General features: G+C 40.4%; 1 protein-coding gene across 7 annotated transcripts in view; it reads right to left on the bottom strand.

The window, feature by feature from the left end:
• The window catches only part of GLDC (glycine decarboxylase), a 154,189-nt gene that overhangs the window by 36,149 nt on the left and 90,897 nt on the right, over positions 1–27,143 (bottom strand). For all 7 annotated transcript variants that reach the window (XM_081500577.1, XM_081500569.1, XM_081500586.1 and 4 more), the window contains 12 exons: positions 23,497–23,661; positions 20,549–20,626; positions 19,184–19,331; positions 18,652–18,848; positions 16,838–16,934; positions 13,753–13,858; positions 12,542–12,681; positions 11,320–11,400; positions 8,856–8,953; positions 8,006–8,090; positions 7,792–7,833; positions 6,693–6,835 (listed from right to left, as the gene is read on the bottom strand). In XM_081500577.1, the coding sequence (XP_081356703.1) occupies positions 6,693–6,835; positions 7,792–7,833; positions 8,006–8,090; positions 8,856–8,953; positions 11,320–11,400; positions 12,542–12,681; positions 13,753–13,858; positions 16,838–16,934; positions 18,652–18,848; positions 19,184–19,331; positions 20,549–20,626; positions 23,497–23,661 (1,380 nt within the window). The remainder of the gene's footprint in view (positions 1–6,692; positions 6,836–7,791; positions 7,834–8,005; positions 8,091–8,855; positions 8,954–11,319; positions 11,401–12,541; positions 12,682–13,752; positions 13,859–16,837; positions 16,935–18,651; positions 18,849–19,183; positions 19,332–20,548; positions 20,627–23,496; positions 23,662–27,143) is intronic.

Here is a 27,143-nt window from a genome sequence, read left to right as displayed (position 1 = left end):
ATAGACACAAGTTTGAGCAAACTCCAGGATATAGTGAAGGACAGGGAAGCCTGGGGTGCTGCAGCCGCTGGAGTCGCAAAGAGTCAGACACAACTGAAGGACTGAAGAAGTACAACAACCCCTCCAAAAGCTTACAAACTGCAAATAATCCAACTATACTCTTGAGAGTCAAGAAGTTGGGGAGAGGAGATCCTTCTCATTGCTTTATATTTCCCCAAAGATAGCTCTTTTCATCCTTCATCCTTCTTTCTCTTTCTAGCAGTCTGAGTATCTCCCTGGAAATCAGTCACTCATCAGAGAGGGTCTCTGATATTTGGCCTCCCAGAGCTCTCTGTAGGGGAGGGTTCTGAAGCTACACTAGGCCCATTAGGAAAGTGAAAGTCGCTCAGTCATGTCCGACTCTTCGCAACCCCATGGACTATACAGTCCATGGAATTCTCCAGGCCAGAATACTGGAGTGGGTAACCTTTCCCTTCTCCAGGGGATCTTCCCAATCCAGGGGTTGAACCCAGGTCTTCCGCGTTGCAGGCGAATTCTTTACTAGCTGAACCACAAAGGAAGCCCTAGGCCCTCTAGGAAACCAAGTCAGAAATGATCAGTGACATGTCTGCTCAATGACACTGTCCATGAACTTAGGAAAGAAGGGGAGGGAGATGGCCAATATCAAGTGTTTGACGCTCTTTGTTGTCCATGGTGGCTCAGATGGTAAAGAATCCACCTGCAATGCAGGAGACCTGGGCTTGATCCCTGGTTGGGAAGATCCCCAGGAGGAGGAAATGGCAACCCACTCCAGTATTCTTGCCTGTAGAATCCTCATGGACAGAGAAGCCTGATAGGCTACAGTCCAGTGGAGGCGGTGGGGGGTGGTGGTGTCAGGGGGTGTCACAAAGAGTTGGACACAACTGAGTGACTAAGGACAGCACACAGTGATCTGCACACCACAGTCATGACTTAGCCTTCAAAGGCCAGTTTTAAAGTTCACTCTAAGAAGATATTAGTCATCTAACTAAACCTCCCTCTTTGGGGTTCCTCCAGGGCAACACACTTTCCAACCCAGTAATGTACATTACAATCACCTAAGGGCTTTTTAAACACTCGGTGAGCCTGAGCACTGCCCCTGGAGGAGATTCCAATGTAGCTCGTTGATGGGGTGGGGAGGACATGGTATACTTCAAAGGCTCCCCGCGTAATTTTAATATGAAGCCAGGACTGAAAATCCTGCAGCCCTGTGGTTTTCACGGTGTAGTAGCCAAACCAGCACATCAGCACCACCCAGGATTATATTAGAAATACGAATTCTCAGGCCTCAATCCAGATTTATTAAATCAGAAACTGTGATGGTGGGGCTGAGCAATTTCACAAGCCTTACAGGTGATTCTCATGTATAATCAAGTTGGAGAGTCATTGACTGTGTCCTGTTCACACCTCATTTAAGAACCGTACCAGGAGGAGATTCCAGGAAAGTAACTGCTAGTTCCATCTATACTCAAAATCACAGTTTGCAGTTTTTAAAGACAAAAACAACTTCCTCACTATTATAAGCCAAGTAAGCTAATAATAATTCCAGCTTGTCTTTCACTTTAGATATCCATGGAAGGTGTTAATTACTGTTTCTGTCTGCCTTAAATGGTACATCATAATTCTAACCTAACAGTTCCCAGAGTATTTGTGTGCTGCTGAATGATTCTCAAAGTGTCACCGTGGTATGGGAAGCAAGCTGAAGCAAACTGTCCTGGGCACAGTAGGAAATGGAAAGGTAATTAAATATTATTTGGCTATGTTCTCCACCAATCTGGAAATGCTCTCTGGGTTTATAGACTGAGCAAATAAATAAGAGAAATGGGGACAAGTTTCTCGACATTTGTGTTTTAAGTTCTTTAAACAACTTTGGGATCTAACTGTCGCAGGAAATAGACCATGTGAAGGCTTGGCTACTCGAACCAAAGATTTCATGCCACGGTTTATGGTTATAAAATCCTTCATCATCCACATTTATCAGCCATCCCTCAATGAAATCTCAATCAAATCAAGAAGGCAGTGTTCCTTGCTTGCTGTACAGGAGAGGAAGCTACACCTAGCACTAGGCAGGAAGCCACATAACAGAGCTCTGGAGACCTGACATATTCCGGGTGCTAACGTTTCCTTTGAGCTGCTGGTTTCCCCTCAGAAAAAAAAAAAAATGCACTGAAGAGAAAGGCCATATGGCAGCCTCCATCCAGGCAGGAACTACTAGGGAAAGAGAGAATAAATGCCTTCTGTGAGCGTAACACAGGACTGCGCCGGATTGGAAGACATTATGAGGGCCCAGGAGTGGAGTCCAGGCAGAGTCATCAGAAAAACATGCATAAACCCTCAGGTTTACGCCTGAAAATTGCAATTCTGCTTAGGCATTTTAGAACCGTAGAGTTGCATTTTGAGTCCACTTGATGTTAAATACTCCTTTATTCTACTGAGCTTGGTTATTTTTCTCTTTGTTGCAAGCCTGCCTCATTTTGTTTGAGTACTGCATTGCTGCAAAGGAAGACAGGTGGTCTGCCTCAACCCCAGGGCAGGTTCAAAGCCAACTTCATTATGCCATCAACTGATGGCAAAACCCCCCTGAGATCAAGAGTGCCAGAGTGAAAATGAATCTGTAAGTATCTTATCAAAAATTAAAGTGTTTTGCCATATGCATGTCCCCCACCATAAAAATAACATTTTTGAATTGTATTAAAATAATATATATCATGATTTTTTAAAAAAATTTTTAGTAATCTAAAATATCATAAGGACAAAAAATAAAAATCACTTGAAATTCTATCACCTTGAGATAATTATTTGGGTGTCCATTCTTTGATCCTCTTTCCATCTATGCCTCTGCATAGATCTGTAAAACAGTATGGCAGTCCCTCAAAAAATTAAACATAGAATTACCATATATCCAATAATTTCATGTCTGGGTATACACCCAAAAGAACTGCTAGGGCTCAAATAGGTATTTGTACACCAGTGTTCACAGCAGCAGTATTCCCTATAACCAAGAGGTCAAAACAACCCAAATGTGCACTGATGGGTGAATGGATAAATAAAATGTGGTATATGCACACGATGGAGTATTATTTAGCCTTTAAAAATGAGAGAAATCCTGACATGCCACAACATTGTCGAAATTTGAAGGTGTTACGCTAAGTAAAATAAGCCAAATAAAAGGACAAATATTGTATGATTCCATTTATATGATGCACCTAGAGGAGTCAAGTTAATAGTGACAGAAGGTAGAATCATGGTTGCTAGGGGCTAGGGTAAGGGAAAAGTTAGGAAATATTGCTTAATGGGTACAGAATTTCAATTTGGGAAGATAAAGAAGTTCTGGAACTGGATGGAGTTGATAGTTTTACAATGATGTGAAGGTAATGAATGCCACTGACCTTGACAGTTAAAAACAGGTAAAATAGTAAATTATGCTCTGGATATTTTACCACAATGAAAAACTAAGGTAGAAAATATTTTAGGAAGTAGCAGCTGATGCTACTTCCTAAAAATTATGTCATACTTATCTTTTAAATATCATGCAGTAACAAAAAAGGAAGGGAAACATATTTAGATTCCAAACTTTTGGCGACTGGACTCGAGAACTCTATAGACACATTGACCAATTCCAACTAGTCAGGCATAATAAAAACATCAGGAAATGGTCTCTTGATAATAAGGGATTACTAAACCCTCTGTTTTACAAGTATAACTTCAGTGGCTGACATGGTACACTAAATTCTTCTTCTATGCAGAGTGGTCAAGAAACTTGTGTTTCTTCTTATAGTAACTATCAAGCTTACATTGGTCACTGAGATTTCACTAGCCAGCAGTAAATCATGACGAACTAAACTGTAAGGAGTTAACCTTGTGGTAGACTAACTCTGAGACCTGGAACACAGAACTATAAGACCCGGAATTTATAATCTTCTTGTGGGAAAAAAAAACTACCACAAATAAACCAAGATGGAGGCTGTAGTAACCTAAAAATAAAATCATTCACATACAATATGTGGTAGATGCCTTTCTCTTTTCCCAAATGAGACATCAAATTTCCTAACTCACTGGAAACATAGCCCCTGTATTTTCCCAACAAAGAAGGAGGCATTTCCTGATCTGTCACAGCAGCCTCTGCTTAGGACCAGAAATATCTACTAAGCTTCAACGGAGCCTCTGTAACTCTCAAGTCAGCTCTTGGAAATGGGTGGTGTGTCTGGGAAGTTCTGAGCTGGAGAAAGCATCACTGCCCAGAACTACAAAATAATAATGATTTCTTTTCCTCCTTTATGGAAAATGGGGTCTCACTGGCAATCATACAAATGAGGAAAGTAAGAGAAAGAGCATCAGGTCAACTGAGGAAAAGAGAGAAACTTACAAGATGATGGTTCTCAACCTTGGATGCAAGCTGGAATCACCTGGGGGGCTTTAAAGAAAAACCCATGCGCGCATCCCTTCCCTTATCGTACTCTTTCCCCATCAAGATGTTGATTCTATCTGGGACTGTGAGCTGAACACCAGGATTTTGTATAGACTCATCATATGAGTCTAGTTTCAGCCCAGGCCTGGGAACCACTGCTTTACAAAAGGAGAACCTCCTCATCCTTCAGTCAGTCTTCTGGAGACTCTGCCCAGGACCTCAATTTTCTGTGAGAGCTAATGATTTAAAAAATGTTAAAGTGGTCTTGCAAAATTGCTCTCCAATAAGATACATAAGATGTAATCATATTCCATCACTAGAGGGCAGTTTCTTCATTGTCAATTCTTAAGGTATTATTGCCTCACGTAAATTCACTCAGGTTCCTCTCATAAAAAAAAAAGCTGCATGATGATGTTTTAATGAAGGTATACTACAACCTGACTTTCATAAATGTCAGTTCCGTTTTATTTATGAAATGAGTGTTTTAGAGTCTAATAGTTAAAAGGTTTTGTGTCCTTTTATTTGTCACATGCCCTCTTCCTAAAGGGTTTGTATTGTATGGTATATGTTGTTTTCATAAAGTGTACGGTTTTGCTGTTACCTATGTTACCAAAACAGGAGGGAAGGTGTAATAGTATCTGACTAAGATCTGATTACTTCCTGTCTCAGAAAGTGAGCCAATAAATGTCAGTTTTAAAATCATTTGATTTGTTTATCTTGAAATAGAAATTTGGCATTTCTAACAAGCTTCTGGGTGATGTCAATGCTGTGACTGCTGGTGGAGAAACCACATGAGTAGTGGGAGGTGGAGAAGCTGGGGGCAGACACACGATTCCTCTTCTGAAGATATCCTCAGATGTCAACTTACATGTTGATGACATGTCTGCCTGCCTATCTATTCCCATGAAGACAGAAAGACCACAGATCCAGTAGATCCAAGCTTGATATGCATCAGAATCATTTGGTTGCTTCTTAAAAGCAAAGATTTTTAGTCTCAACCCCTGAAAACCAGTAGGTCTGGAAGAGGGCCCAGGAATTTATATTTTTTAACAAGTACCCAGGAGATGTTATGATATCCTTCTGTTTTTTTGTTGTTGTTGTTTTTGTTTTCATGTTTAAAGGCAAATGTATTCCATTCCTTTCCATGCAAAACATAAGATATCTTATATGCTTGTTGTTTCTTTTCCAAGTCAAATTTGGAAACTTGATTTGGATCCTCCAACCAAGTTTGGATCCTACAACCTTGGAGTATCCACTCATCCTCTACAGTGAGCCATCTTATACCATGTTCTGCTAAGCATCTTACATAGGAGAGACTTGCTCACTAGTTAAGGGGTTTGTGCTGGGAGAAGACCTAATGTGTACTGTCTCTTCTGTTGCCATCAAGCTCACAGAAGGGCCATTGTCAACTTGTATCAACAGATGCCTACAGAAGCCATTCAGAGTCCATGGCAGGGAGGAAGGCACAGGACAAGAGATTTGCTATTCTATGATGGAGTCAAGAGTCTCAAAGTTTCCATTAAGTCCTAGTCTCTAAAGCCATGCATAGTTAGTTACTTCCACTGCATTCTGTTGGAGCAGTCACAAACTTCCACTCAGATACAAGAGGGAATATAGACCCCAGTACTCATTGGGAGGAGTGTCAAAGTCACACTTGACTGGCCACTACATTTCCATGAGCTTGCCTATTTTTGAAAATCACTTTTGCTCAAAATTCTTTATTTTACAGAGACTGAGGCCAGAAAAGGGGAAAGGAACTTTCAAGGTTATTGACAGAACAAACTAGGATCCAGAACAAACTGGTCCTACTAGATTGAGGCATTGCTGCATTTAAGGAGCTCAATTCTGATTCTTAAACTGTAAGGTGGATATAGTAATTACCTTTCAAAGATGGCCCACAGTGAACCAGGGCACAACCACATGTTGGCCCCCTCTGACATTTAATTTGGGCTGCCCTAAAATGCTATGACAGATAGAATGCTCTGGAAGGGATGCTGTGTTAACTCCAGAGGCTGAGCCTCAAAAGGCTTGCAGCTTCCACATCCTTCCACCTTGGAACACCCCACTTTGAACCCAGACCCAATTCTGTGAGGGAACTTCAGCAACCACTGGAGAGGTCCACATACTCAACTGGACTCCAAGCCAACAGCTATCACTACCTGTCCAGCTCTAAGAATGAGGCCACTTTGGACCTTCTAGTCATCCATCCCAGGGGGTATTATACTACAAAAGATAACTGAAAAGACAGAAGAAGAAATCCCTTTACCTATTAGGCTGGAAGGAGATTCGATCATAGCCAGTGAGTTCACATAAATCCTTCTCGAGTTCTCGGAAAAGCTGTTGGTACCCTTGAGCTTGGTCCAGAGGCACAAAGGGGTGGATGTTTGCAAATTCTTTCCATGTGATAGGCTGAAGAGCGAGAAGAGAAAACTTATGCATATGTATACATTGTAATAGTAATAACAATACTAACTTTAATAATGATGATGATGATGATAGCAATAGCTAACACAGAAAGTGCTTACTATGTGTCAGGCACTAATCTAAGCACTTTAAATAAATTCATTCATTTAACTCTTACCGCAATCTTATAAAGTACTAGTACTGTCTTCATTGTACAAGTGAGTCACAGTGGCCCCGGAAAGGGCACTTACACAAAAATATAACTTTTTCCTATTTTTTCAGGATCAAAAGGCCCCTAAATTGATTTATATCCATGAAACTCAATGAGTTGTTTCAAGCATGGTTTATTCAAACTCTTGCATAGCACATATATTATTCTTTTTTTCATTAAGCAGAACAAAACGCCAACATAAGAGTAAATGGGGAAAATCCTATTACAATATAAAATGATTTTCTTTTCCTGATGTGATTTGTTATATCAGAATAATACTATAGAAAAAAAGAAACATGCTGGCCTAGTACAGATACTTACCAAACACCACAGCAGGATACAAAAACCTTCTGTTGATACAAGGAATAAATTAAAACCTCAATCTCAACCCTTTTGGCACTGAGAAATGGTTTATAGAAAGCTTAATTGCACCTGAGCTTAACAACTACAAATTTATAAAAGCTTTTAATATGGCAGATTTAAAAGGGAGTCTGAGGGGGGAGAGGTAGGCAGACATAAATGCTATATATTTACTTATTTTAATATTTGAAAATAATTTTGGTCATAAATGTAAATGATCAGGTTGTGATAAAGTTAGGATTTCTGCCAAGATTGTTTAAGAGTGAGGTAAAGGATTTCCAACATAGTTATTAATCACAGTCCCAGTGGCAGCTTCTCTCATTATCTACTTATGCACAAGCCAAGACACTGCCTCTGGTAAGTCCCCTCTTAATAGACGTGACCTACTTACCGTGAGTTCAGATGAACTGTTGAGCTTCATGGTACAGGACCCCTTTAAAAAGCACAGCCAAAGTGTATTACGTTAGTGACTTCTATGTTCCATCTGATCGGTCCTCCCATCTCCCTGAAAGGCCAACCATTCATCTCTCTTGCAGCATATTAGGTGTGACCCAAAGAGATGGAATCAGGGTGGGGTGAGGAACGGAAATAAAGGCAATAATTACCAGTGGAATCATGCTATGAACAAGGGAAATGTCTTTGTTTTCCAATCTCTTCATGTATCGGACAATATTTGTTTCTGAGTGATAGCTGTGAACATAAAACACAGGGTTTAGACCAATATAATTAAATAAGAGCCCACACACATCTTTCTAAAAGGTTAAGATACGCTGAGATCTACCTTCAACATACAGATCAAATTAGGCCATGAGCAACATGCCAACAAAGTACCAGAGAGAAGGGCATGGACCACCCCCCACAAACCACAGAGGATTCCCTAGGACAAGAAGCTGCCCATGGGCACGAGAAAAAGTGCTGGAAAGAAGACAATGCTGAGTCCCTGGGTACAATCTTCAGCCTGGCAACCATGCATCCAAACTCCTATCTTCTCAGGAGCAGAATTAGGGGTTATGGTGCCCAGGGAGCAGAGCCATCAGGAAATATGATGTGCTTTGTGCCCAGGTTAGAATTGATATTTAGCAGTTACTCAGGCTGAAGGCAATGGCAACCCACTCCAGTACTCTTGCCTGGAAAATCCCATGGACAGAGGAGCCTGGTAGGCTGCAGTCCATGGGGTCGCGAAGAGTCGGACCCGACTGAGCGGCTTCACTCTTACTTTTCACTTTCATGCATTGGAGAAGGAAATGGCAACCCACTCCAGTGTTTTTGCCTGGAGAATCCCAGGGACAGGGGAGCCTGGTGGGCTGCTGTCTATGGGGTCGCACAGAGTCGGACACGACTGAAGCGACTTAGCAGCAGCAGTAGCAGCAGCAGGCTGAACCACAATAACTGTATCGTAGTTGAAGCCACTTTCCACTGTGCTCCCAACGCAGAAGTCACACAAGCCACACAAACCTGTTGAACACTTGATGTGTGAGGAATGGGCTAGTCCTCTTGAAGACAGTCCCTAGAATACCTCTCCGCTCCTCACCCATGCTTTCAGCAACCAGCTCCTGCATGGAGAGATCACAGACACTGAAGGGCAGAAATCATGCCTGGAACCACATGTGAAGCAGGCTTCCATTAAGCATGTGTTCTGATACAGCACCAGAAATTCCCTACCACCCAACCACCCACCCCCTATCAGGGACATGTGGCATGGTGCAAAGATGTCAGGGTCACGCAGTGTAGCAATTCTTCAAAATACCATGTTTAAGTTCCATTGAACTTAGCGACAGTAATAAAAGCTGTACAATTTTTACTGCAAAAAGAAAAGTTGACATCTCCTGCATGTTCCATGAATAATGAAGCAAGTTACAGTAAATTATTTTAAAGGGCTATCTAAAAATTTACCATGATAAAGCTTAAGTCAGGATTCTTATCTGACACTGCTCTTTTGTCTTTGAGAACAATTCCAATAAAATACAAATGTCAAGGCCATTCAATAGGAAAAGGAACAGTCTCTTCAACAAATGATGCTGAGAAAACTGGATATACACATGCAAAAGAATGAAATTGGACCCTTATCTTGCACCATACACAAAAACTAATTGAAAATGGATTAAGGACCTAAATCTACAAGCTAAAACTATGATATCTGGGACTTCCCTGGTGGCCCAGTGGCTAAGACTCCACGCTCCCAATGTAGGGGGACCAGGTTTGATTCCTGGTCAGGGAACTGAATCCCACATGCTGCAGCTAAAGATTCCGCATGCTGCAACTAAGAACCAGTGTGCCAAAATAAATAAATTAAATACTAAAAAATAAATAAATAAAATAAAATTATAAAACTCTTAGAAGAAAGTATAGAGGCAAATCTGCATGACCTTGAATTTGGCAATGATGTCTTTATGACACCAAAAGCATGAGCAACAAAAGAAAAAAACAGATAAAGGTGCACTTTTGTGCATTAAATGATACTATCAAGAGAATTAACCAACAACCCACAGAACAGGGGAAATATCTGCAAACCATATGTCTGATAAAATATCCAAAACATATAATTAAATACATGGCTTGCTCCTCATTCTTCTCCAGGCTGATAGAATGGCTCTCTGGAGCCCTCAGTGGGTGTTCCCTAAATTCCTCAAATGCATGGAACAAATACTGTGATTAAATTTAAATTAAGTGCAGAATTCTAGAGGGAGGATACTTATTCAGTTTTGTTTATTAATTAGTTTAAAAGTGAACAGTGTAATACTTCTTTGATAATTTACATTTGTTTTCTGATTTGAAGTCAGGTCTCAAAGAGGACTTAGACAACCAAGACAGCACTGATAAACACTCTGGAATCTGTTTCTGCTTCCTTTCATTGGTTCATTTAGCAAATATTTATTGAGTGGCTCTTCAGCTTTAAGCCTTGCAGAGTGTTGTGATTAACACCTTGCTACAAGTGTAGGTAGCTACTGATGCCTCTCTTCCATCTCATAGAATTTTATCCTCACATGTCCCTGCTATTTCATCATTTTAGAAACCAACTCAGTTACATCACACTGCTTCTACTTCTCATATTATCTCTCTCCTCCTAGCCTTTGCGGCTGGTTTTCCGAGCATCTGGAACACCTTTAGCTCCATCCTCCTTCTCTGCAATTGTCTCTGGATAGCTCCTACTCATCTTTCAGGTCTCCACTTAAGAGAATTTCTTCTGAGTCTTGGTGAGAAGCCCCTCCTCTGTGCTCATCATAGACAGTGCCCATCATAATACCTCACCTAGACTGCATTCTTGTGCTTGTTCAGATCCTCACTAGACTAGAAGCTCCATAAGGGCAGGAAATATGTCTGAGTTAGCACTATCCTGGGGACATAACGACTTCCCTGGTGGCTCAGACAGTAAAGCGTCTGCCTGCAACGCGGGAGACCTGGGTTCAATCCCTGGGTCGGGAAGATCCCCTGGAGAAGGAAATGGCAACCCACTCCAGTACTCTTGCCTGGAAAATCCCATGGACAGAGGAGCCTGGTAGGCTACAGTCCATGGGGTCGCAAAGAATCGGACACGACTGAGCGACTTCACTTTCACTTTCACTTTGGGGACATAACACATATTAACGACCTGGCACGTATTAGGCCAGTTTTCCCAGAATCAACATAACCAAGATGTAAATGTTATGAAGCTTTGTATTAGAAATAGCTTCAATTAAGTACAATTAACAGTCCTTCCAACTAACCTGGCTAATCATTCCTGGCTGGGGCCCAGAGCAGTGACCTCTAACTATCAGCAGTCACAGGAGCAAGGGAAAATCAGTAGTTTAATTTTAATAGCAGGTCACCAAGGTCATTCTGGACCCCCTCTCCCTCACAACTCAGGCCCACAAGAGGCAAGGCCATCTCTGACACTTCCCCAAATAGTCCTTATGAGGAGTGTGTATTTTAATTTACTTACTGCAGACGACTCACAGCCGAAGATCCACAACAAGTCATCCAGATCTTTTTCATTGACTGTTTCATCAAGAGAAATACCAAGCTATAGAAATGAAAATGAAAGTGAAAACATCAGCTCTAAATTCCAAGATCAGGGCTGACATAAAAAAGAATGAATGTGAGGAAGTTGTAGTGAGGTGGATGAACTTTAAGAGACTGTCTTACAGAATGAAGTAAGTCAGAAAGAAAAAAATAAGTATCTTATATTAACACATATATATGGAATTTAGAAAAATGGTTGTGATAAACCTCTTTTCAGGGTAGGAATACAGATGCAGACTAGAGAATGGACTTGTGGGCACAGAGCGGGAAGGAGAGGGTGGGATGAGTTGAGAGAGGAGCTCTGACATATATCCACTACAATGTTTAAAGTAGATAGCTAGTGGGAAGATGCTGTATAGCACAGGGAGCTCAGCTCAGTACTCTGTAGTGATCTAGAGGGAAGGGATGGCGGGATGAGGTGGGAGGGAGGCTCACAAGGGAGGGGATATATATATATATATATATATATATATATATATACTTATGGCTGATTCACGTTGCTGTACAGCAGAAGCCAACACAACATTGTAAATCAATTATCCTCCAATTAAAAATAAGCTTCAAAAAAAGAATTGAACACACACACACACACACAAAAGCCAGGGCTGAAACTCTAAGAGAAGTCCAAGGGGAGAAAGTGCTGGACAAAACTCTCCATTGTTCTAAAAAAACAGAATATCATTATGTCCAGGTTGGCTCTTGGGCAAAGCAGGCTACTCCAGTCCCAAACTCCACAAGATTCAGAGTTTTGCAGCCACATCTGAACTCTAACAGTCTGAGGGCTGCAGGGCACACATTTTGGTACTAGATAAGCTCAACGTTTTCTTCCCTTAACTTGCCTCATCCTATCGCTTATCATAGCCTTTACCTTGAACAGTCATATTGTGAACAAAGGAGTAGTATGAGCAAAATATGTGCCTAAGAGTTCCACGTATGAAAACACAACACCTTAAGGAAAGTTGGCAATGAATTACCATTTAAAAAGTCACAATGTTCCAAACTGGAAATGAAAATTGTTTACAAAGAAACAGATTGTGCCAAAGGTCCAATACTGAGATCTTTTTTAAATAAAAAGATATTTTCATGAGAAAAGTCATGAAAATTTATAGAATTTGTAAAGCAAAACTGGAAGTCTGACTTACTGTGCCATCCTCAAAGAGCCGAATATTTATTTGTCGCTGAGCAGCCCTGCCCAAGACCTCCTTCACTGAGCAGCCACACTGAATCTTCAAAGTGTCAAAGAACAAGTCGTGCTGGAGTTGGTGCCCTGCTCGCTTGAGACCTAGACAAAACAGGAGAGCCACCAGTCTCTACAGAGAAACCTGACCCTCTGCCCTAGAGACTTCACAGAGAAGCGAAGAGGTAAATCCTACTACAGTCTGTTCCTGGTCCTACCCAGAGTTTTGGTTGCTGCTTTCAAATTTAAAAAAATTAAATATTTACTATTATGCTGTAGAAAGTTGTGAAATACATATAAAAATGGAGGAAAAATCACCATAATTACCATCCACTAATAATTAATGGTTACTTTTTGGTACAGATTCCTCTGTACCAGATTCCACCCAGATTCCTCTGTACAGATTCCTCCCAGAAGGGTGTATATGTATGTGTGTCTATTTGTAATATATCACATATATATACTTCTTTATCCCGAAAAAAATATTTAACATATCATGAACACTTGGCTTTTCAATAGATCAAAACCCTTATCATTATTTTTAATGGCTATATAATAGTCGAACTTAAATTATGTACCATAATTTTAACTAATTACTTATTACTGGACATTTAGGCTATTTCCAAGATTGTAATATTGCAAATAATGTTTCAGTGGACACCCTCTACATCCTTATCTGATTATTTCCTTTAGAAACATTCCTAGAATTTCTTGATCAAATTGTAGGCACTTTTTCAGTTTTTGATACAAATTGTTTAAGTGCCCTCATAAAAGTCATACCAATATCAGTATTCTTTTTAAATCTTTTCCAATGTAATGGGAGAAACACTTATTTTATTCTTTCAATTTACATTTATTTGATTAATAGTGAGGTTGAAATTGTGTATGTTCATTTGTATGCTTTCTTTTCAAATTACATTTAATGTCCTTTGCTCAGTTTTTTCTCAGTGTGTTCATTCTTCTTGTATATGGGGTTGTGGGGACTGAGAAAAAGCTCAGTATACTAAATATATTAACGCTCAGTCAATCATAGATGCTGAAAATATTCTTCCCCAGTTTTTATCTGACTTTTAATTTTGCATGTGACATTGGACATGCAGTGAGTTTTTAATTTTACTTATTCACAAGTATCAGTCTTGTTGCAAACAAAATTTTTAAAATAGACAACTGACTCACCTTCAGACAAAATCAAAGTGGCATTATGTACCCTCCTAGCAATGTGTTCCAGCCCATGGGACCCATGGTAGATTGCAAACATCACAGCCATATTCGCCAAGAGAGCCTAAACAAAGAGCATTTAAAGAATGATGTTCAGCAATGTGATAGAAGAAAGATACTGAAACTGAAAACAGGGACTAAGCAAAATGATCAGACTTCCTGCCTTCTCTATGCAGTTGGGAACCATTTATAACCTGCCTGGCCATCTGAGGGAAAAAAAACAGCATCTAAGGCACCTTAGAGTCACTACACTAAACTTTTGAATGTGACCATTAATAAGAGGTTCCATTCATGCAACATAATTTTGTCACTCGTGAAGGGGCAATCAGACTGTCATCAGATTTGTGATATTTAACATTGGAAGACAGTGGAACAAAGACCTCAGAGGAAAAAAGTGAGATCTAAGAATTTTAGGCGTAATAAAATGGTTCTTCAAGGATAAAAGCAACAAAAATTTTCAAACACACAAGAACTGAGGGAGCATAATTCTGTTGAAGTCTCAAATAAAGCACTAAAAACCGAATTGCAGTCAACCAAGAGGTGAATGGTAAATTTACAGCAAAGGATCACCAAAGATAAAAATGCAGGACACAGAGAATAAAACCAAAAGGAGATGGCAGGAGATATATTAGAAAGGGAAAACCAGAACCTACGGCTTATTTCCTGCTGACAGTAAGGTCACCTTCTCAGGTAAGTTATCACTTTTGACTGTTGATTGAAGTTTCACAGAAGTATTTACAGGGAAGTATGTATCCCAGTGTGATACAAAATGGGAAAGAATGGCATTGAATCTCTCAAAGATTAGGGGAAGGAGTCCAGCATAGGGAGCAAGGAAGGGACCACTGGGATGATACCTTGGATCATGGAGAAGGATAAAACGAGGGTGGCTTGGGTCAGATACCAAAATGAGTGCCAACTTGGGGGAAAATAATGGAGGCCCACCTCCTGTTTCTCCTTCTTCTGGCTCTATCTCTCACCTGTTTACCTTCTAACCATGCAATATCATCCGTGGTACCTGGTCCAAACTCAAGTCTCCAACTCCTCACCTGCTTTAGTCCATTCAGTTCTCCCACAGCTCCTAACATCTCATCGGTCCAGCATCACAGTGTCTCTGAAGTTTCCAGTCCCACTAACGTGACCTTTGTCCTAACATACCAGGTCAGCAGTTCAAGATCCACCTTTATGGCCAATCACTCCCAGGTGGGAAGGGGCCCTTCACGAAGTAGAAACACTGCTCAGCTGAGAAATGCAGTGCTTTGAAGTTGGATGATGTTCAGTATCACATCTATTGTGTTAGGTACACTTTTCCTCTGTGAGGCTGATAGAAGGAATATCTCTATGGCAACTGCCAAACAAGAAAGAGTTCTTGAAAAATGCCAGAAAGTGAAATCAGTCAGTAAAGAAAATGAAGAAAAGAAGACATCAGAGAACACAGCAGTAGGCTTTCTTGGACCAAATCCCAGAGAGAGTACAAACACTCTTGTGGACTCCATGTGACAATTAGAAATAAATACGGAGGGACCACAACACCTTACAGCTATGGAGAGTGCATTTCTGAAGTAAAACATCCATAGAATAGAGTATCATAGCTCGTGGCTATGCTGCCTGGAAATAAAAACTCAGGCTAGAGTTCACAGAATACTCTGGAAATCTCCCATCACAGAAGTCTTGTGGAGGTTGATTCATGTTCCTTTTTAAACTAGAGATCATGAACTAGAAGAAAAAAAAAGAAGTAGGAACAACTTCTGTTCATTGTAGACAGCTCAAGTTAACCTGGAAAGTAAATTCAAGCCTTGAAGCAAAAAACCCTTAGTGTACTTAATGATCAGAGAGACACCTTCTGGAAGAATATGAGCAGAAAGCAGCAGAGATAGGGAAGATATGTTAGCAGAGAATTCAGCAAAAAATGAAGGGTAAACTATAGAAAGTAAAGGCATCGTATAAAGATCAATTTGCTGTCAACAGAGGACAAGCTTGTGACAACTGGCTCCTACCTGTGATACTAAAGGAGCTCTTCCCTGAAAAGCAGCCATTTCCCTGAGACAAAAAATATAATGCAAGAAAACCAAAAGAGGATACTGTTTCAAAGACCAATGACTATAGAACAAGCTATTACTATTGGTGTTGTTTAGTCATTAAGTTGTGTCCGATTCTTTGAAACCCAATGGACTGTAGCACGCCAGGATCCTCTGTCCACGGGATTCCCTGGGCAAGAATACTGGAATGGGTAGCCATTTCCTTCTCCAGGAAATCTTCCTGACCCAGGGATTGAATCCACATTTCCTGAATTGGAAGGCAGATTCTTTACTGCTGAGCCACCAGGGAAGACTCAGAACAAGCTGTAAGAAGACCTTATCGTCGACTGCATCCCTGGAGAGGCTTTCTAAAACCTGGTGGTGGTACTGTGAGCCAATGCCCTGAGGAGGAAGAACACTGTACTGCCTACTGAGTTATCCACAAGATCTTTTTCTCTGGCCCTGAATGGAAGAGATGAACCTAAAATGGATCATATGCTCAGGTGTGGTCCTCCACCTGATCCTAGGAATTGGCTGAATTCTGCTCCCTCTAACCTGAGCTCTTGGGCAATGTTCAAGTAACTCCTCCTCTTTCATCTCATCCATTTCAGGAATACTTCTCATGAGTTCTCGGTAAGAATACCCCATGACCACCACTGACTGGCCAATCTAAACCATCCCTTCAATACAGTCACCTCAAGTATCTTTACTCGCCTTCCTCACACTAACCTGGAGCGCCTCCATTTCAGCCTTTAGAGAATTACTATGCATAATAGATCTGCCCTGCAGCCAAGAATGCCAGAGACCCTAACAGGTGAAGTATGTACATACATAGAAGCCCAGTAAAATACAGGACTGGCATTCTGACAAGACCACAAGGCTTCTCTACCAACAAGATCTTGTCATTTCTGGTGTGCCAGCTGCTCGGTAGATATGAATGAATGAAACAACAACTCAGTAAAATGAACAAGTAGATCATTTCTGTAGACTGTAAGGCATTCAGTGAGCAGGTCAGGTTTGTGATCTACCTGAGCTGTACAGATGTTGCTGGTAGCCTTGTCTCTCCGGATGTGCTGCTCCCTGGTTTGAAGAGCCAGACGATACACTTCTTTTCCACTGACATCCCTGGACCAAGAATAAAACATTCAGTCAGCACAGATCATCACAGTACTGAGAGTTGCCATAAACAGAACTGCTTCTTTCCTTTCCACCTTGAAGTGGATTCAGCAACGTTACTTAGGTGCTAGTCCATAAAGAGCAATTTCCAAACTATCTTCTTCCAAATGGGACTACTAATTTTCAGTTTGTACCCTGAGGATTTGAGGCACTGAGGTATCTACAATAAGATAAAACCTTGGAAACCTTAAAAGAAAATTTGCCAGTAATTTCCCAGCCTAAAATAATGATGATAATCGAGGATTAAACTTCACTCTGAGCTTCTTGGAAGACTCAGAGAACAAGGAAATACTGTACAAAGGAAACAGAATTTTTATACCAGAAATCTGAGCAACTAGGTGGCTATAAATAAAGTTAATCTTACTACTTGTCTCTAATAAAATCTCTTCTTTCTTAATGCAATTAAAAATCTAGATAAACACAGAGATTCAGCAGTCTTATCTTCTATTTCATCAACTCTTTGATCCACTTTTCAAAAAGGTCAGAAGTTCAATACAAAAATCAGAAGATAGTAATTGATATATGAAATTCTTTTAAAATCAGAAAAACCTCTGCCTCATCTCATCTGGTGAAGAGACATCATTGAAAGAAGCTAATGTAAAAATACCTGAAGAAAATACCGTTTTTACATTAAAAAGCAAAGTGCCTTTTGCTATCATGTGACAAAATGAAAGTATTTCAGAACTTCTCATCACCATCACATCAAGCACTAATCCAGACTATTCACTTACATTAATAGTCCAATTTTTATGAAAGGTCAAAAATAATATGCTAAATCTCCACAGTAATAATCATGGCACTCATCTAAGTTCTTAACCTGATGATCTTTAGCTGTGAGAAGCACTCAATAAAGTATATTTGGAGGGACTTCCCTGGTGGTCCAGTGGTTAAGAATTTGCCTTGGAATGCAGAGGACGTGGGTTCAATCCCTGGTGGGGAACTAAGATCCCACGTGCCATGGAGCAACTAAACCCACGCACCACAACTATTGACCCCACGTGCTGCGACAAGATCCCACATGACACAACTGAAGATCTCAGTGCTGCAACTAAGACTCGATGCAAACAAATACATAAATAAATATGTTTGAAAAATACTTTAAAAGGCAATACATTTGGAAATTACTCAAATAGCCAGAGGGCAGGCCTCTAGGAAAGAATGTGGGTCACAATGTGTGCATAATAGTCTCTTACTGCACTTGTCTTTACACAGCAGCCACATGGCAAGCTAATCCTTTCAAGAAAGAGACTAGTTAGATATAGAACACACCTAAAATATTCAGTCTTTCAAGGCTTTCATCAACCTAAATAAATTCATTTCTATAACTTCAGTACAAATATGTTATACATTGCATGCATACTTTTCCAAATATGCACAAATTCTTGGCATTTGAGAAAAGGTACATGGCATTTGAGGGCTAAATATAGGAGAATGGTGTGTGTGTGTGTGTGTGTTGGGATGGGTTAGGGGGTAGATAGGGCACTGATACCCCAAACATTAGTATCCTAAATATACTCTCTCTTCTGACTCTTATGTTCTACATTTCCTTAACTGACCCAAAACGACCCTGTTAAATTCCAAGAGAAATCAACAACTTTTGTGAGCAAGGGAAGGAGCAGGGAAAACAACAACCACAGTAAAAGGGAAGAAGCATGAGCTGCTTTACCTTGTTACCCCCACCATTCTTCCAGGCATCATCCTCACCAAGTTTTCTCTGACAGCAAAAAAGGCTGCATGTGGTCCACCATAGCCCAGTGGCACCCCAAATCTCTGTGAGCTGCCCAGGGCAATGTCTACCCCAAATTCTCCAGGAGGCCTCAGGATGCACAGAGCTAAAAGGTCAGTAGCACAGCAGGCCAAGCTCTAGAAAGGAAATAAGGGAAAATGGAAAAGGTTGTGGCCTTCCCTGACAACAGTGGGAGGGTATCAAATTATCTCCATTACAGGCAGACTGGCAGAGTTGGTTTGTACCCCGTGAAATGTGTTTACATTCATTCATTTCAAATATTTACTGAATGTCTACTATGTGCCAGGAGCCAGTGAAGAAAGCAAACTTGAAGAAAGGAGGTAGGAAGGAGGCAGCTTTACCATACCAGGTAATAAAGGTGTGGAAATTAAAACCCACAGAAAAGAATAACAATAATCATTCAAAGTTGAGACACTCCACCACGGACCCCCACAAGGAAAGGTTCTCCTACCCCAGCCTCGTGGGCTCTCTCCACGAGCTCTGTGAAGTCCTCCACCTTCCCCTCAGTGTCTGGGTACTGGAACAGCACTCCACTGACATCTTTGCCGCTGAAGTCCATTTCATGGGGTAACTTCAGCTCAATGAGGACTCCAGAATACCTGGAAAGACAAAGAACAACCATGTTTTTGGTTTACAGGGAAAATCAAATTACCTACAGTTTCTTCTCCATGATAGAGATTCATATTCGGTGTCCTTCCTCAGTGCCCCACTCCCTACCCCCTCCCAACATGCACACATACACCCCCGTTCCACACCTGGCCCTCCAATACTAACAGAGCTTCTCACTGGCTCATATGCATCCAACAGCTCAGCTTGCTTCTCACTTCTACCCTTCTGCTCCTCTCCCCCTTTCCTATCAGAACATGCTCCTGGGACAAGAGCAGGAACATGCCTTCTTATGGCTATAGAACCAATACCGGTAGTGGAAGAGCCATCGCTACCGTGACCTTAGATGGGCCTTAGCGAAAGTGAAAGTCTCTCAGTCGTGTCTGACTCTTCACGACCCTATGGACTGTAAAGTCCATGGAATTCTCCAGGCCAGAATACTGGAGTGGGTAGTCTTTCCCTTCTCCAGGGGATCTTCCCAGCCCAGATCAAACCCAGGTCTCCTGCATTGCAGGCAGATTCTTTACCAGCTGAGCCAAATGGGCCTTAGGTGAATGGAAATCTCAGTAAGACAAGGAAGAAAACCTTCCTTAGTTCTTGTAACTATCTAACTTCTATCATGTTAGAAAACCACTTCTGAAGGAATGGTGGTATGGGTTTAGGGGAAAGGCTTTCACAAGAAGAAAGCAAATAAACACACCCACATGTGGCAGCTGTGCTGTGTTTGTTTTATTTGATTACAGCAATTAAAAAAATGTGCTTTCATCTACATTGTACTAACCTAGGTATTATGTAGATTCCTAGGAGCCATGTTTGTAGGAATTTCAGACAGGAGCCATGTTTGTAGGAGTATATACAAAATTACGACAGCGTGTGAGAGTTCCACTTTTACTCTGTGCTTTTCAAACTTTTCAAAACACTGTTGAAATTATTTTGATATTCTTAATCTTCTTTTTACAAAAAGAAGACAAAACAATGTGGTAACTTAATAAAAAGCAAAGGCAATCAAATCCACTGTGTATTTTCCCCTGAATTCTGACACGGTTTACTTACCAGTAAGATCATGGGAAGAAAGTGAGAGGGAAAGTAAAACTCAACAACCCCAGCTTAAACCAGGTTCACCTCCAATCACTTTGGAAATAAGAGGAAGAAACAACAGAGATGAGCATAATATTATTCCCGAGTTCAAAATACAAATAAAATTAATTACTTGGCTCGAGTTTGGACGACAGCAATTGTTTGTGGGTGGCAACGGGGGTCAACAAAAAACTTCCTCCTCTTGTTCTGCCTGTTGAAAAGAAAAAACGCATTCAAACATGAACATTAAAGAGATCAGAGTATCTTCTAAGAATGCAAAAAAAGAGATGGTACTAAAGGAAAGTCTGAGCATAGAATAAAAAATAATCAGTCACTAATAACTAACGGTGATGTTTCCTGATCAGAATTGCACTGAAATCCAATTCAAATTCTATTTAGCATTTAGCAAAATCAATCTTGAACTGGTTTAAATTTTTAAAAATATACTATGAGGAAAAAGAAACAAAAGGGTAGTAATTAGGTACAAGTGGAAACAAGAAACTAAGTCTTCTAAATAAAAACATTTGTGAATCTTATTGCCAAAGGAGAATTTGTTGTTGTTTAGTTGCTCTGTTGTGTCAGATTTTTTGTGACCACGTGGACTATAGCCTGACAGGCAAGAATCTGGAGTGGGTTGTAATTTCCTTCTCCAGGGGATCTTCCCAAACCAGGAGTCAAAACCACATCTCCTACATTGACAGGCAGATTCTTTACCACTGAGCCACCTGGGAAGTCCCAAAGGAGTATTTACAGATTATCTAAACAAAGTGTCCTCATTCAAAGGAAAAGGATGGGATTCAGGAAACTTTTGAATCAGTGAACTTGTGGAGATCTGGGAAGAATGGGTGACTCTGAGGCAGCATGGAAGCTCTGAGCCCTTTCAACATACCCAGGCCTATGCACACCTCCTGTCTGGCTGTTCCTGAGTTTTATCATTTGCTAATACACTGCTTCTAGTAAGTAAAATGTTTCTCTGAGTTCAGTGAGTCACTCTAGTAAATTTAATGGAACCTTAGGAGGGGATCATGAAAACCCCGTGGGTTGAATACAGCCTGGACTTGAGATTGGCTTCCTGAGTCAGAATGGGCTGTTGGAACTCTCATCTATAGCCAGCTGGTCATAAGCACAAAGAACAACCTGGGCTCATGGCTTGCATCTGAATTTGGGCAGGGGAAGAGGGATGGGGTGCAGTCTTATAAGTCTGATCCATGAACCTGTGGAATCTGATGCTATCTCCAGGTAGGTGGTGTGAGAACTGAATTCTCAGACACCAGTGGTGTTTGTTTGCTGGTGTGAGAGGAACCCCCTCCCTGACTGGAATTGGTACCAGAACCCATTTAACCACTCCTCAAGCCTCTGGAAGCCAAGAAGGAGACTTACATGGGCATTCAGAGTGTAAACAAAGAATGTTGCCCCCCAGTCCTACTAGGATCAAGCTAACAGCCACTGCAGTCACCCAGTGGACTAGGGCCAGCACCCCAAAACCTCAGACAGAGACACCATCAATGTGGGCACATTTCCCTACCAGATGACAATCCACATGAGAATCTACCCAGAAGGAAGTTAAAGTCAAATGTAGTCACAAGGCAAAGAATGAAAGAAGGCAAAGAGCTGGAGAACAGCTGTTAACTAAACGTTAACCATGACCCAGCAACTGTATTTCTGGAAATGTGTCCTCAGAAAATAATCAGAATTTCTGACAAATATTTATCCTAAAGAGGCATAAAAATATCTAATAACAGTGAAAAATGGGAACAGTGTGTAACAATAGAGGTGAGGTTACATAAAACTCCCACAATAAAAGCCATAGTTTAGAAAACTCACTAAAGAAATGGGAAATGTTCCCCCAAATATTGTGAAATAGAAAAAGAAAATAAGCTATAAAACATTAAATACAACCTGAGAAGAAATTCATCATAAAAGAGAGTGCTACTTATTTACATGTTACATTACAGATTACTAGGCATTCTCCCTGTTAACCATGATAATAGAAATCCAGTATGTAGAGGGCAACAATGTGCCCATCTGAAAAAACTGCATTTCCCCAGGTGACTTGTAGGTAGGGGTGGTCAGTGAAACATAAGTAAGTTGTTAAGTAGAGGCTTCCAAAATACTATTGGCTTATTTCGCTAGAAGTGTCTTTTACTTCTTTCTGAATGCAGACAACACGGCTAGAGCTCCAGCAAGTCATCTTGTGATCAGGAGGACTGTTGACAGGGGCCATTGCCTACCACTGCAGTAAACAAAGAATGTTGCCTGCCATCCCACTTCTGCAAGGATGAAGCCACTCAGCACTGTAGCTGCCTACTGATGGTGCACCCTGAGAGGAGTTCAGGATGGAGAAAAACAGGAAGTATTATATGCTTTGGAGACTGACCTAAGATAGTTAAGAAGCACTTCTAAGGAATAATTTCAATGAGCCCAGATTCTTGCATCTTCCCATACACTGAAAAGCATTAACATCATTAACCTGAGGTGTCTGTTCTTTTGTGATTTGCAATAATCTTTTGATGTTCAACTACATGGGATTTTCTTCCCTCAGCAAAAAGCTCCGACATATTCTGGCTCCTCCCTGACCTCTTGGCAGCAGTTCCTCAGAGCTGTATGAAAGACTGTCTCTGGGACTATTGTCCTCAGTAAGATCCCTGGATAAAACTTAACTTGCAACTTTCAGGTTGTATCCTTTTCTTCCATCTACAGGATGAAAGCTTCACACTGAAGATGAGGCAGAGAGAGGGGGGCATCAGTCCATGATGCTACCTCAGAGCTGCTGTAACATCCCTGAACAACACTATGTATGTGATGAGCAAAACGTCTTTCTTAAGAACATAATGTTAAACAATGAACAGTAGTGGCTTTTTAAAGGCACTATATTTTGAACTTTTTATTATCTCAACTAACTTGTATAATGATACTGATGTAATGTATCTCATACGTGTGTGTGTGTGTGTGTGTGTGTGTGTGTGTGTGTGTGTGTGTGTGTATGTGTGTATGTGAGAGAGAGAGAGATAGGGGCAGGGGAAGCCCCACCCACACAGCGGTGGTGAGACTGGCCGATGTCCCTTGCCCTGGGCCTCTCACCTGTGGCAGAGCTGCATTGCCTCTGCCGCTGCGGTGGCCTCATCCAGCAGGGACGCATTAGCCATGTCCAAGCCTGTGATGTCACACACCATGGTCTGGTAGTTGAGTAAACTCTCCAGTCTCCCCTGAGACACCTCTGGCTGGTACGGAGTATACTGGGTGATCCTGTAAGGGACACAAAAGGCTATGTCCAAACTGTGAATCCACTATTCAGAAAAAGTTCACAAAATGCATTCACTTTAGAATTAGGTATCTGAAAACTAAGTTTTCCCTTCTTGAGAATGATAATACATAGATAAGCTTACTTTTTGTCTTCTGTTTTAAAGAAGCTTGGAATTAAATCATGGTGCTAATACTTCTCTTTTGGTTGGGGATAATCAGTACATACTTTTCTATCCCTCTAAGTTACGTTATCTTATATTGACATTTCAAGGATCTTATCATAAGTATGTGTTTTATTGTAAACTGGCTCTTAAAATCCACTTGAGCCTATCTATGGTATTTGAAACAGAATTTTAGAAGAAAGCTCACCTCAATCATGGTTCAGGAATCTAATATCTAATACTCAAGACTTTTGGCTTTGGGGGAGAGCAGTTTTGTTCATACTAACCAGAAGTCCTATGTGTGCCTAAAAAATTAACAGAGGTCAGTTTAAGAATTGTCACTCTCCAGTTATTAGAAGTCTATGGGAGTTAACTCCACAGCTATCAAAATTCAAGAATTCAAATAGAAGGCTGTGTAGACATGAATTTTAATCTTATATCCTCCAGCTATTAGCCAAAAATATGTCTTCAGGTATGTGAGTTAACCCACTTAGTGCCTTCATCTCTTTTTATCATTCCTTCATTTATTTACTCATCTCACAAATATTTGCTACATGCCCACTAAGTGCCAAAAACTATGATGAGTTCAGGTATACATCAAAAGTAAGATGGGTAACGGTCTCTGATCTCAAGGAAAATATTATAGTGGGGAGAGATAAAATACATGAAATCATTTCAGAGTGATAAACATTTTAAATAAAATGAGAGATGAGAGGATGGCTGAAGACGTGGGACAGAGGGATCTTTTCATTAAGAATCTATTCACTGTACTACCAAAGTGTGTCAGACTGGAGTCTATGTTCCCACACGTGATTAGCATTGTTTCCTATCTCTTTTGTTTTCATTCCTCCAAGCCTGAAGAGTGTTTTCCTTTCTTTCCTGATGGTAATCACACTCGGTGTATTTCCATCTTTTTTTTTTGTAAGGCTTTGAAATCAATGTCTTCTTACCTCTGAGGGAGGAGAGAGTGGGGGAGCTTACCTTATCAAGCAGTACAACATTAAGACGTTGAAATAATTTCCCTGAAATGATCATTGGTATAGTAGTGTGTGTGTGTGTGTGTGTATGTGTGTGCGTGTGTGCTGTACACACTGTTTGTACAGCAGAGTACATTTTTGCTTCAATTAATTCCTTGAACAGCTTAGCTTAGCAACTGTAAATCAGTTTGCCAGATTCTAAGTGGCTGGTGAACTGGAATAAATGAGGCACACAATACATAATGTAGACAAAGTAGAAAGGGAATCTGAGTAGAAATGGGGTCACGCAAAAGGCATCAACAAGGGGCAATTGTGATCTCAGATTAGATAAGATCTTCATACATAGATCTTCACACATGTGTCTGCAACACAAAGACATATGCTTAAATTGCCTGCTAACATGAAATTTTCATTTTACTCACTATCATTATTTGACATGTAGACAGACACACAATTAGACACACACACACATACACACACAAAACCAAGCATTTACATGTATCAGCCAGCCCATCCAAAGAATTCATCACAGCAATGAATATAATATTGAAAAATGAGCAACAAACTGTCTACTAAAAGGAGAATGATTAAATAAGTTAGAGAGCACATAATATTATGGGTTGTGAAAATGATATATAAAAGAAGATTTCCTGACATAGAAGATGCTCATGAGACATTAATTTTAAAAAGTAAAATATAAAATACCACAATCCTGGCTTTGTAAATTTATAGAAATGTGTGAACCAAAATGTAAACAGTAGTTTTCTCTGGGTAGAAAGATTAATGTAATCTTTACTTTCATTTTATTTGTTATGTTCTAAATATTAAAGACATTGGCTACTATTTATTAACTATCTTCTATGTATCAGGAACATGTTCACAATCTTTTTTTTGATGATTATGTTACACATGCTCTTTGTGTCATCCTGTATCCACCCATTTCTTTGTTGTCTTACTAGCCTAGCACAGTGCTTAAAACAGGAAATTATCAAATATTTCTGTGAAAATATGTGTTTAACTTTCCTGCTCGAATGGGGATGGGTTCCTAATTACCTGTAGGAAAAAGCCCCAAACCTCCCAAACACAGTCCTTCATACCTAAGATGGTGCTATTCCTTGGCTAACAGACTTTGGGATCTAGTATTTCCCTTCCCTTGCTCAGCCTTTTTCTCCTTGTTCTAAGTCTAAGCTTAGGCTGATGCTAATTAGCACTGCTAAAAGCTGAAAGCTATAAAATTATTTTCTTGCAAAGATGATAACTATATGATCCTACTACTTTTAATTGTAAACTTCTTTTATTGTCCATACTTTTTTTTAACACTACTAAACAGGCATAAATAGTCTTAAAAATCATTTATTAGTGAACTCAGATGGGTGAGTCTCAAGCCTGGAGACACTAAATAAACCCTCATTTCAGGAGAAAAATGCTAACACAGGGCCTGCCATCCTACATGAAAGGGTTTAGTTGCCTCAGGCAACCAGTGATCAAGAAAATGTCTGTGATCTACAATTTCTATGTTCCAACTGATTTTAACTCAATTGGTTTCTGTTCCTAGATGTATCTGAATTTAAAAAACAAAAAGTATCTGCATATCCAAGAAAGCATTCTGTCCTGTTTAAAAAGGATGCTTGATACATTCAACATGGCATTAACATTTATTCCAAAATAATCAGTATTCTTTATGATTGTGACCAAAAAAATGGAGGTGGGGAGAAGGAATTGCAGTAGGACAAACATTCATGAGATTCTTTCATTCAACTCTAGTGCCAACATTATACAAAACAGAAACAGTCACAAAGAAAATGTAAATCTCTTGATATTAGTTAACTGATATTATCAGCAATTGAAAATTTCAAAAGTAGATCCCATAAAGTATAATCTAGGCCTAATGTAAATTTTCTTGTAAGAGCCCAAATGTTTGTATTCTCTGGAGGCTATGTTACTCATTTATTTTCACCTCACGTCAGCGGAATTTGTTGGTTCCATCTCTATGACAACCATTCAGAACGGTGATAATGTGAAGTCTACCCACCCTCATGTGCACAGCCCGCCCTGTCCTGGCTGGTGAGGGCTGGTATCACCCTCTGGTTCAGATCAGCTTACGGAGAATACAAAGGAACAATACTTAAAATCACCCCAAAATCAGGACTGAAAAGCAAACAGCACTATCTGCCTCTCAAAACTCTGGTGGCTCTAAAGTAAATGAACACATCCGCTCACAGCCAGGAAGCAATATGGTCAATGTTCTGTTCGGCCACCAAGAGCCGAAACTGCTGGCCAGTATTCAGACAGCTGGAATGTGCAGTCCATTCATGTACTCTTGAGGCTTGTTTTGTAAGGAGGAGGA

This window comes from Giraffa tippelskirchi, chromosome 1 (genome assembly GCF_054371585.1).
Source record: "Giraffa tippelskirchi isolate mGirTip1 chromosome 1, T2T-mGirTip1v1.2.pri, whole genome shotgun sequence".
NCBI lineage: Eukaryota > Metazoa > Chordata > Mammalia > Artiodactyla > Giraffidae > Giraffa > Giraffa tippelskirchi.
Note: the sequence above shows the minus strand (reverse complement) of the source record. Positions and strands in the feature narration are given on the sequence as shown.